At 39.5% G+C, this 12,989-nt stretch overlaps 1 protein-coding gene across 1 annotated transcript in view; it reads left to right on the top strand.

Moving 5' to 3' along the window:
• Positions 1 to 596: 596 nt before the first annotated feature.
• The window catches only part of AHRR (aryl-hydrocarbon receptor repressor), a 392,680-nt gene continuing 380,287 nt past the window's right edge, over positions 597 to 12,989 (top strand). Inside the window, exons 1-2 of the mRNA XM_044292746.1 lie at positions 597 to 841; positions 1,686 to 1,758. Coding sequence (XP_044148681.1) covers positions 1,697 to 1,758 — 62 coding nt within the window. The 5' untranslated portion in view covers positions 597 to 841; positions 1,686 to 1,696. The remainder of the gene's footprint in view (positions 842 to 1,685; positions 1,759 to 12,989) is intronic.

Here is a 12,989-nt window from a genome sequence, read left to right as displayed (position 1 = left end):
AGGATGGCTTGGCTTTCACCAAGTTCTATCATTCCCAGGGTGCAATGACCTGATGGAATACATCATGACATAACATTTAATCTGGGCCACTACCACTCCTATCCTCTAGTTGCTGGTTGAGATGATGTGCGCTGCCTATCTATATTTAGTGCTGTCAGTCTTCTGTGCCATGAGCCACTAGCTCAGGGGCCCTACATCAGATTCACATGTTCTCCTGGGGTCAGTCTGAGCCTGGTCAAGTTTGAACTTCACTTCCAGTTTCAGCTTTTTCTTTTTTGTATTACCCGCAATTACAGTTTTGAAACTGTGCAATGCATGAGAATTACGATAAATAGATAGCCAAGTAGAAAGAAAGATGACATAAGTATTAGATTAGATAGTATTACATGATATTAGATTAGATATTATTACATGAATATACATTTACATTTATACGTGTCTTTCCTGACTGATACTGCTGATATAATATATTCAAACCTAGTGAGCTGGATACATTAGAATGGACGCTAGATGGCGCTCAAAATCCTGCTGGAAAGAGTCTCTTGTTCTCTCCTCATATGGAGCCTGTTCTTGTCATTCACTATCATGCTCGCCACCTGAATCGTAAGGAAGTGAGAGAAAGTCGTAAGAATATAAGGGGGGGCGCCGTCACCAGTGACCCTGCACCACAGTGGCATTATATGCCAATGACATAAGTTATACACAGTGTCACTGTCCTCCAGCACAAGGTGCCCAGAGGTGGTGGATGCAGCTTTCAGTCCTGGACCTGGCATCTCAGAAAATCTGTGAACCCTGGATGTATCTCCTCATTTCAGGATTGGGACAAGTGTCAGTGACAGGGGTGAGTTATGTGCTTTTTACTTCATAAACTTGTTCTGTAGATGCTCTGTGCAACCTGCTACATGTTCCTTAGTTATTTGCCATGTTTAATGTACTACTTTTCTACAGTGCGCACTTTCCATTAGTTATGTCATTTCACAGGTTAAAAACTTAACCCTTTCAATGCAGGTAAGAGATGCAGGTGTTGCAGTACCCAGCATAGAAACATTTACCACTTCACAGATAACTGTTAAACATTATTATTTCTATTCTTACTATTATTTTTAATATTATTTTATGATATTAAAAGTTTATGATTGTCTTTTTTTAACTTTTTACATACACCAGATAATTTTGCAATGATTAGATTTGATTTCCCCAATCTCTTTAAATATTTTTTCATATTCCAAATACATTTGGAGACTGCTTACTACTGTGGGCTCCATGTAAGTTTATGTTGTGCAATTTATATATTATGTTTTTATGTAATATTAATATTCTAGAGTACTTTAAAATATAATCTAATCTATTTACTAACACGTTTTTGTATATTTTGTGAGCTTTTCATTTAGAAGTAATATATATAGAAAAATGTATCAAGTGTTCTACCAGGTTGCAGTTGCTTTTATTGCCATGCTTTGATTGTTGGCAAAGCCATCTCTCTGAAGAATGTGTTCTGGGAGCCACTTGTGGGATGCAGTGACACAGTAAATGTCCTGTCAGAGAGCATCACTTTCTGATGGCTCACCCTGTAGCTGTGTCACTGTTGGGGCTTACAAATCACAACACTACTCTGGGAGATATTGAGTTACACTCCCACTGCTTCAGTCTTTATGCACCTGTTGCTCATTCTTATCTCGTTTCAGGTTAGACCACTATGATTCCGCCTGGAGAGTGCATGTATGCGGGAAGAAAAAGAAGGAAACCCGTACAAAAACAGTTAAGCACTTACCTTTTTTTATGTACTTTCATATTTGTATGAACATCTGAACTTGATGAATTACTATAAATCTTACTATGTTGCTATAAATTCTGCTGGGCAGCATAGAAATAACACAACATGATATTTTTACATTAGGTATGAAGTTCATAGTAGATTCTGAGCCAATATAGTGATAAAACTTTTGCTAGTGTACATACAATTATATAGAAGCAGACCTTTGGAACACATATTTTATTTTCTAAATAATGTAAATAATTTTGACTAATGTTATAGTCAGATATTAACATTAATGTGTATTTCTTATATTATTGGGGTACAAAAATGTAACTCAGGTTAGAAGGAGCTTACAGTCAGATATATTTAATGAGAAAGTTACACCTTTTTAGTGGTCTTGTCTGATTATTAAATCATGAATCTATGCTGAAAAAAAATATGCAAATATTGTTTGGATATTTTTCACACCAGCACTATTTTGGTTTGGTATTAGCGATTTGGACTACATACATTACTTCAGTAAAGGAATAATAAACTATCAGTGTCCAGAGATTCCATCAACAGGTGGGAAACGGGGCTAAGCTGTAGATCCACAGACTAAACAATTGGATACTTGATGTTAAAGGTATGCATAATGTAGCTGTGCATTAGTATAAATACAGTATTCCAGCACATGGGCAATTAAACTATATTGTTAATGGGCAGCTATACCATTCAGAGCATCTACAAACATCTACAGAGCCTTCAAAATGTAACCTTTGAGATAAGCACAAGGATCTGAAGGGTTTAAGTGTTTTCAGTTTGAGAACAAAAATATGAAAGCATTAAATACTTTTTGTGGTGTCCATTAAGATATGGCTCATGGCTCATGGCTCAATAAGCATCTGACATTGTAGAATGTAAGGGCCATTATCACCTAACTAAAGAAATGTTTTCCAGATGTCTTTAGTCTTTAGATACATAGGTTGTTAACTTGAATATGAATCTGTTATTTGTTAGATCTTGCTTTATATTCAACCTGGATATTCTCTATAAACGAGAAAGTTGCTTCACCATTTTAATACTAATGGATAACAAGAATAAATATGGTATTCAACCCCCGAATGATTAGGTCTAGAGAACATGAAATAGCATGTGATTGTTATGTGGCCAAATGTATAGATATAAACAGGAATAATACAAAGATATCATTATTTTTTAGATTTTTAGCTTAGTCCTATGAATAATTAGCACAAATTAAAAACAAATAACTACTACTATATTAAAAGAAAATTATTATATATGGACCATTTAAGGATCTCCGAAAGTACTGGCAACATCTTTTTAGAAGAATATCCATTGTAAAGGGAAGATAGGAAGTGTGGAGTCTCCGCATTTTAAGGAATCATTTTTCCATCTCAACTATTTACCAGATACTTCTTAGTCTTCATGTAGATTCCATGAAAATGTGTTAATCATGTATGACTTCTTGCTGTTCTGTATTCAGTCCATTTCATCTTATTTTCTTAAGTCTGCAGTTCTTATAAATGAACTTATACATTTTGCAATATATTAAGATTGTGTCAATCCAAGGTTAAGTATGAAATGTAATAACTGTATATTTCAGGGGGAAGAGAAGATTTTGTGTCTTAAAGTTTGCCTCTGGAAATATGTGTCTGAAAATGTCCTTATTTTTCTAAATAACACTGCAGTATAAATATGCATTATTTTTCTGCTAGTAATTTGTACTTACTACCATTAACAACATTAGTTGCCCCACAATTGCTTTAAAACTGCTTTAAAAATTAGTTACTGTATAATATCACTAAGGAAAACTGACACAAAACCATTTTACTGAAAATGATGCAGCTGATCTTGTCCCCCTAAAAAAACCTGACAGCCAAAAAGATAGTCATTTTGAATTCCCCAGATATCACATACAGTAGTAATCTAAAGAGGTTTTCTAATCTTCTAAAATGATTTTGCTAGCAATAGCAATCCCTTTTTGATTGGTGTCTAATGAAGGGACCCCACCAATTTTGAGAATGAAGGGGTCTCATCCCTGGTTTTACAGGGGGGTGGGGGGTCTCTTCAGTGTCTGTTCAGACAACAGCACCTGAATAGAGCTGTGTTACAATTTCATGCACGGGAGGTGGGCAAGAGGCTCTATGTAAGGACTTAAACAGTAATGCAGCCCTTTGTGTTTCAGGATCATCTAGGACCCCCACAGGTCACAGTGACGGCACTGAGCACTTCCACCCCTTTGTTTTAGCAATCAGTGGGGCCAGCACCTGGACCCCCACTGTTCAAACCTTCTAACATATCACTATAATATTTTATGAGAGGTTTTCTGAAATGACATTTACACTTGAAGTAGTTCCATCTTTTGGGGCTACTCTACAAAGAACCCTACACAGCCTCTAACTTTGCAAACAATAGGACTAAAGCTGCAGGGGGGATGTTTGTTTAGATCCAGGTCTACAGGGGATGGCAATGGATCCTTATGTTCTTATCTAGTGGAAATAAATGTTTTCCTGTACACACATAACCAATATATAATACACAGAATGTCTGGCTTTCTTTTACTTTAGCTCTATTTAACCCAAGAAACACAGAACTATAATATGTATGAGCAGTGTTGTTAGATCAGGTGACAAAGCCTATAGCAGCATACACTCAGTGTTACAGGTGGTTAAAGGGGTTGTCTGAGATTTTGATGGCCTACTCTCATCTGCTTGAAGAGTCCACAGTGCTCCGGTGAGTTCTTCCTAGGCCTGTGACGTCATGTTCATCAGACACATTGCCCAGGCGAAGCTCAGTACAAAGTACAGTTACAATCCTCCTCAAACAGCTGACCCCCACCAGTCTAATATTGACGGCCTAACCTGAGGATGGGCTATTGACATTAAACACCCAGGAAACCCCTTTAATAACCCAGGCAATGGACTTTCATTTATTTCAAACACTGCAGTATGACATGAGCAAGAGCATAAGTAAAAAGCATATATATATATGAAAAAAAGCATTCTATATTTGAGCTTGATAATAGTGTTTTCTTTTTCTTTCTATTTTCCACCAGTATGATGGATACTTTGCATATGGAAAACTGATAGTTTGAGAGGAGTAGCGTGACAAAGTGTGTAATGGTGGCAATTAGCATGTGTACCCAGCCCTGCCAGGGTTTCATATAAATAGTTTCTATGATATTTCAGTATCTCTCCTTCTTCATCATGCTACATTCTATTCGTACAGTATGGGAATGATGTATTAAACATTAAGGTGCACACATACTGTGAAAAGCCTTTATTCTTCTACATCTTTAGTGCTGTGTTAGAATTAGCATCAGTGTCCTTTTGCTTAAAGAATGTAAGCCTTCTAGACACATGAGTGCATCCTTTATGTCTTGTGATTGTTTAGGATTATAGAAACAGGATTGCTTAATTCCAGAAACAGAGCCATATCATACTTGTCCAGCTGAACAAGCCTGAACTGCAATACCATACATAAACTTACCATACATACCATACATCAAAGTTAGACTTTATTAACCACCTCAGCCCCCCTAGCTTAAACCCCCTTAATGACCAGGCCACTTTTTACACTTCTGCACTACACTACTTTCACCGTTTATTGCTCGGTCATGCAACTTACCACCCAAATGAATTTTACCTCCTTTTCTTCTCACTAATAGAGCTTTCATTTGGTGGTATTTCATTGCTGCTGACATTTTTACTTTTTTTGTTATTAATCGAAATTTAACAAAATTTTTGCAAAAAAATGACATTTTTCACTTTCAGTTGCAATTTTTTTTTTTTAAAACGACATATATATATAATTTTTTTCTCTAAATTTATTGTTCTACATGTCTTTGATAAAAAAAATGTTTGGGTAAAATGTATAGCGTTTACAAACTATGGTACAAAAATGCGAATTTCCGCTTTTTGAAGCAGCTCTGACTTTCTGAGCACCTATCATGTTTCCTGAGGTTCTACAATGCCCAGACAGTAGAAAACCCCCACAAATGTCCCCATTTCAAACAGTAGACACCCTAAGGTATTCGCTGATGGGCATAGTGAGTTCATAGAACTTTTTATTTTTTGTCACAAGTTAGCGGAAAATGATGATTTTTTTTTCCTTACAAAGTCTCATATTCCACTAACTTGTGACAAAAAAATAAAAAATTCCATGAACTCACTATGCCCATCACGAAATACCTTGGGGTGTCTTCTTTCCAAAATGGGGTCACTTGTGGGGTAGTTATACTGCCCTGGCTTTTTAGGGGCCCTAATGTGTGGGAAGTAGTTTGCAATCAAAATGTGTAAAAAATGCCCTGTGAAATCCGAAAGGTGCTCTTTGGAATGTGTGCCCCTTTGCCCACCTAGGCTGCAAAAAGTGTCACACATGTGGTATCGCCATACTCAGGAGAAGTTGGGCAATGTGTTTTGGGGTGTCATTTTACATATACCCATGCTGGGTGAGAGAAATATCTTGGTCAAATGCCAACTTTGTATAAAAAAATGGGAAAAGTTGTCTATTGCCGAGATATTTCTCTCAGTCAGCATGGGTAAAATGACACCCCAAAACACATTGCCCAACTTCTCCTGAGTACGGAGATACCACATGTGTGACACTTTTTTGCAGCCTCGGTGGGCAATGGGGCCCACATTCCAAAGAGCACCTTTCGGATTTCACAGGGCATATTTTACACATTTTGATTTCAAACGACTTCTCACACATTAGGGCCCATAAAAATCCAGGGCAGTATAACTACCCCACAAGTGACCCCATTTTGGAAAGAAGACACCCCAAGGTATTCCGTGCGTGGCATGGCGAGTTCCTAGAATTTTTTATTTTTTGTCAAAAGTTAGTGGAATATGAGACTTTGTAAGAAAAAAAATAATAATAATTTTCCGCTAACTTGTGACAAAAAATAAAAAATTCTAGGAACTCGCCATGCCACTCACGGAATACCTTGGGGTGTCTTCTTTCCAAAATGGGGTCACTTGTGGGGTAGTTATACTGCCCTGGCTTTTTAGAGGCCCTAATGCGTGAGAAGTAGTTTGAAATTAAAATGTGTAAAAAAGCCCTGTGAAATCCTAAAGGTGCTCTTTGGAATGTGGGCCCCTTTGCCCACCTAGGCTGCAAAAAAGTGTCACACATGTGGTATCGCCGTACTCAGGAGAAGTTGGGCAATGTGTTTTGGGGTGTCATTTTACATATACCCATGCTGGGTGAGAGAAATATCTCGGCAAAAGACAACTTTTCCCATTTTTTTAATACAAAGTTGGCATTTGACCAAGATATTTATCTCACCCAGCATGGTATATGTAAAATGACACCCCAAAATACATTCCCAACTTCTCCTGAGTACGGCGATACCACATGTGTGACACTTTTTTTGCAGCCTACATGCGCAAAGGGGCCCAAATTCCTTTTAGGAGGGCATTTTTAGACATTTGGATTCCAGACTTCTTCTCACGCTTTAAGGCCCCTCTGCCAGGGCAGTATAAATACCCCACATGTGACCCCATTTTGGAAAGAAGACACCCCAAGGTATTCAATGAGGGGCATTTTTTTGGGGCATAAGTTAGCGGAAATTGATTTTTTTTTTTTTTTTTCTCACAAAGTCTCCCTTTCCGCTAACTTGGGACAAAAAGTTAAATCTTTCATGGACTCAATATGCCCCTCAGCGAATACCTTGGGGTGTCTTCTTTCCGAAATGGGGTCACATGTGGGGTATTTATACTGCCCTGCCATTTTAGGGGCCCTAAAGCGTGAGAAGAAGTCTGGAATATAAATGTCTAAAAAAAATTACGCATTTGGATTCCGTGAGGGGTATGGTGAGTTCATGTGAGATTTTATTTTTTGACACAAGTTAGTGGAATATGAGACTTTGTAAGAAAAAACAAAAAAACAAAAAAAATAAATTTCTGCTAACTTGTGCCCAAAAAAATTCTAAATGTAGCCTTACAGGGGGGTGATCAATGACAGGGGGGTAATCAGGGAGTGTATATGGGGTGATCACCCCCCTGTCATTGATCACCCCCCTGTAAGGCTCCATTCAGACGTCCATATGTGTTTTGCGGATCCGATCCATGGATGCGTGGATCCGTAAAACACATACAGACGTCTGAATGGAGCCTTACAGGGGGGTGATCAATGACAGGGGGGTGATCAATGACAGGCATTGATCACCCCCCTGTAAGGCTCCATTCAGACGTCCGTATGTGTTTTGTGGATCCGATCCATGGATGCGTGGATCTGTAAAACACATATGGACGTCTGAATGGAGCCTTACGGGGGGTGATCATCCCATATAGACTCACTGATCACCCCCCTGTAAGGCTCCATTCAGACGTCCGTATGTGTTTTGCGGATCCGATCCATGGATGCGTGGATCCGTAAAACACATACGGACGTTTGAATGGAGTCTTACAGGGGGGTGATCAATGACAGGGGGGTGATCAGGGAGTGTATATGGGGTGATCACCCCCTGTCATTGATCACCCCCCTGTAAGGCTCCATTCAGACGTCCGTATGTGTTTTGCAGATCCGATCCATGGATCCGTGGATCCGTAAAACACATACGGACATCTGAATGGAGCCTAACAGGGGGGTGATCAATGACAGGGGGGTGATCAGGGAGTCTATATGGGGTGATCAGGGGTTAATAAGGGGTTAATAAGTGACAGGGGGGGTGTAGTGTAGTGTGGTGCTTGGTGCTACTTTACTGAGCTGCCTGTGTCCTCTGGTGGTCGATCCAAACAAAAGGGACCACCAGAGGACCAGGTAGCAGGTATATTAGACGCTGTTATCAAAACAGCGTCTAATATACCTGTTAGGGGTTAAAAAAATCGCATCTACAGCCTGCCAGCGAACGATCGCCGCTGGCAGGCTGTAGATCCACTCTCCTACCTTCCGATCCTGTGAACGCGCGCGTTCACAGGAAGTCTCGCGAGATGACGCATATATGCGTCCCTCTGCCTGGGACAACCGCCTCCGGACCGCGATCCTGCGTTAGGCGGTCTGGAGGCGGTTAAAGGGGTTGTCTGGCTTAGTAGCTGACAGCCCCTATGGTCCTAATGTTTATCCCCTGTACGTTAAACTTTATTAAAGGGGTTGTCTGGCCTAGGAGGAAAGAACCTCTTAGGTCCTAACACGTTCCTCTATAAAAAGAAAAAAAAAAACACACTCACCTGTTCACAGCCCCATCATGCCCTGTTCCTAGCTGCTTCCGGTCCCTACAGGACCAGAAATTGTCTTGGTCCCTTGACCGGGCCTCAGGGATGCCATCTGCTTGAACAACATGTCACAGCAAGAGGTGGGTCTTTGCTTCTGCCTGTGATTAGCTGAGGTGACGGTCCAAGACATTTCCTGCGTGCCAAGCCCAGGACCAGGAAGTGGAGAGCAGCGGACTGGAGCAGTGTTGGAAGCAGCACAAGCAGGAGGTCGATGAGGAAGAGTACTGATTTATTTTAAACTCATTCTACCCCTGGTTTGATAAAAAAAAAAAAAAAATTCCCCTTGAAACCCACATTAAAATTTACTTTTGAAGAAACATGGTTACTCAAGTTTATACAACACCCGGATTCGCCCCTTTGGATTTATATTGTAGTAGTAATATTGTTTAGCACAGAAGACTTCTATCTAGCAAATTATTCGGATGATTTTCATTCAGGATTACTTGATGGCTTTTTAGCTCATGAAATAAATATGTCATCACTCACAGAAAATCAATTAACACCATGAAGAATTTTCCAGTTATTGTGCTCATCTGGATTTTTTTTGAAGAAAGTGATTTCATGCAGTAACAAACTACAGAGCTTTGTGGAAAATGATGTAAAACTCATTTGTCTCTTTCATAATAAAGCTTCTATAACATCAATATCGAGGTTGTAAGCTCATTACGCTTGCCAGATTTACAGGAAACCCAAACCACAAAATCCTGACAGTGATAACGATTTTTCTAGTATCGATGTTAGATATTTAGATTTTACTCATGTTGTGGTTCTTATTTAAAAATGTTACTGAAAATAATAAAAAAAATGATTTGCATACCCAAGGCTATATCATCAAACTTAGTCACAAGAGCACAAAGTTAAACTAAAAGTTTTGCTGCCAGGTAAGACCATAATGATTATTTACAGCTTGCACTATGCATTGTGTAGAAAAAACAACCTCAAATGAGTAGAAAAAATAGCAAATGGGACAAACTACAATACGTAGCACAGTCACTACTATAGTTATGATGTGTTCAGTATACAGAGAAATCTGAACAGTGCAGTGGCCCCTAAAAAGCTTACCAGCTGGAGTTGTCAAGAGTTGGACCCCCACCAATATAATATGGTGAGCCTATCCTAAAGATACATCATCAATATTAAAATCCCCCAAAATCTCTTTATATTTACAGTAGCCTTTCCTGATCCATTGTAATTTGAACTTAGACTCCGTGCCTTAAGGCCCTTTTACACTGTTAGGTTTAGTGTTCCTTCCTGTCAATCGCCTTCTCATCCATGAAGGAGACAACCGCATTTACATGCAGTGATCTCCTCCACAATATGAGGACAAGCGACCACCAATGCCATCGCTTGTCCCTGTACAGAATCATTGTTTTCTGGCAGCAAAGCGTGTTTAGACAACATGATCTTCTGTTGGCAAATGATGATTTTGGTGACCCCACAAATGATCATAAAATCGCCAGCACTTTCACAACAGCAGATCATCGCTAACGAGCGATCCTACGGACACTTGTTAGCGCTTATCTTGCCTTTAGAAAGCAATGATCTTTGGAGCATGTGAATGGCTAGAAGTACTACTGAAGTGCCCTGGATGATTGACTGGTTATGCATCAGTTCATTTTGTTGCAAGTATAGTTAATCCTTGACCAGCATATTACAGAAGAGCATTAACCATGTGGCTGTCTACCTGTATTGATCTGAGGTATAGTACACAACTACTTACACTGTAATGCTCTTTACCTGTGCTGGGTAAGACTATTCCTTAAAGGGGGTTTGTCACTTCAGCAAGTGGCATTTATCATTTAGAGAAAGGTAATACAAGCCACTTACTAATGTATTGTTATTATATATATTGTTTCCTTTGCTGGCTTGATTCATTTTTTCCATTATATTAAACACTGCTCGTTTCTATGGTTACAACAACCCTGCAATCCAGCAGCGGTGGCCATGCTTTCACACTATAGGGGCTATGGGAGCTCACATAGGCTGGTGCTTTTTTCTATAGAGTGCAATCATGGCCAGTGCTGCTGGATTGTGGGGTGGTCATAACCATGGAAATTAGCAGTACACAATGTGATGGAAAAATGAATCCAGCCAGTAAAGGAAGCAATATGGATAGTCACAATATCTTAGTAAGTGTCTTGTATTAACTTTGTCTACATAATAAATGCTATTTGCTGAAGTGAGACAACCCCTTTAAGACACCAAGTAAAGAGTGGCTTCATGTTATTTTTTGGTACAGTGAGTCAGATATATCAATCTCACTGTGCCTGGAATGGGTCTTATTTGTGTCAGAATTTGTGGTGCACACTTGTCGTGCGCCAAATATATGAAGTGTATGTGCGACAATTTTCTTTCATTTACGACATTCAGAAGAATAGAAGAAAAATGGGATGCAGCAGCACTACCAAGGTAAGTAAATCTTCTCTGGTTTAGATATAAAATAATTTTTTTCCAAGTTACTAAGGTAATGTGTTTCAGGGACGCAATGGTCCTTTCGTCAGACCAATACAAACATTATGGCATAGAGGTAAGTAACTGAAATTTAGAGGCATGTTTTTGGTGGTAAAACAAAAAAAAGGGGGAAGAGTGTAAATATATAGGTAAGCATTCTATAAAAAAAAAACTAAATACAAATAAAAGGATAATTATTGAATAATAAATAATAATACAATGGAGGCTGTAATCCATTGCTTTATTATTTATTATTCAATCAATATATATATACATTGCCTTGAAAAAGTATTCACCCCCCTTGACTTTTTTCGTGTTTTGTTACATTACAGCCTTAAGTTCAATGTTTTGTTAATCTGAATTTTATGTGAAGTGAACACAATAGTCTAAGTTGGTGAAGTGAAATGAAAAAAAAAATATATAAAAAAAAACTATTGTTCAGAAATAGTAAACAGAAAATTGGCTGTGTGTATGTATTCACCCCCTTTGTTAGGAGGCCCATAAAAAGCTCTGGTGCAACCAATTACCTTCAGAAGTCACATAATTACATATATACACCTTTTTTGAAAGGCCCCAGAGGCTGTAGAACCTAAGCAATAGGCATCACTAACGAAACACTGCCATGAAGACCAAGAAAGTCTCCAAACAAGTAAGGGACAATGTTGCTGAGAAGTACAAGTCAGGCTTGGGTTATAAAAAAAATATTAAAATCTTTGATGATCCCCAGGAGCACCATCAAATCTATCATACCCAAATGGAAAGAACATGGCACAACAGCAAACCTGCCAACAGACGGCCGCCCACCAAAACTCATGGACCGGGCAAGGAGGGCATTAATCAGAGAGACAACACAGAGACCTAAGGTAACCCAGGAGGAGCTGCAGAGTTCCACAGCAGAGACCGGAGTATCTGTAGTGTACATAGTACGACAATAAGCCTTACGCTCCATAGAGTTGGGCTTTATGGCAGAGTGGCCAGAAGAAAGCCATTACTTTCACCTAAAAACAAAAAGGCACATTGTGAGTTTGAAAAAAGGCATGTGGGAGACTCCTAAAATGTATGGAGGATGGTGCTCTGGTCTGATGAGGCTAAAATTGAACTTTTCGGCCATCAAAGAAAATGCTATGTCTGGCGCAAACCCAACACATCACCCAAAGAACACCATCCCCACAGTGAAACATGGTGGTGGCAGCATCATGCTGGGGGGACTGGGAAACTGGTCAGAGTTGAGGGAAAGATGGATGGTGCTTGTAACGGATCTCCTGGCACCCCAACCGGGTACCTTCGTCGATAGATGCTCCTATGCTTCACGAGGACTCCAAGCACTCCACTTGACACCGTAAGAGCCGCAGACCCCACGAACCGCCGAAGCTTGGTTGAGGTCTCGCCGTCTCCTACCAACCCTGGACTTACGACAAGGCTCCAGTTGGTGAACCTCTCCTAAATCCAGAGAGCAGGAACAGCTCTTACAAGAGCTAATAGTATAGCCCGGGGAGTATAGCAAATCTTCAGCGTATAGCAATCCCCAGTGTCGATCAGTTACCCAAACACCAGCCTCAACA

This window comes from Bufo gargarizans, chromosome 5, assembly GCF_014858855.1.
Source record: "Bufo gargarizans isolate SCDJY-AF-19 chromosome 5, ASM1485885v1, whole genome shotgun sequence".
In the NCBI taxonomy this organism is placed as follows: domain Eukaryota; kingdom Metazoa; phylum Chordata; class Amphibia; order Anura; family Bufonidae; genus Bufo; species Bufo gargarizans.
This window is presented reverse-complemented; position numbering and strand designations above follow the sequence as displayed.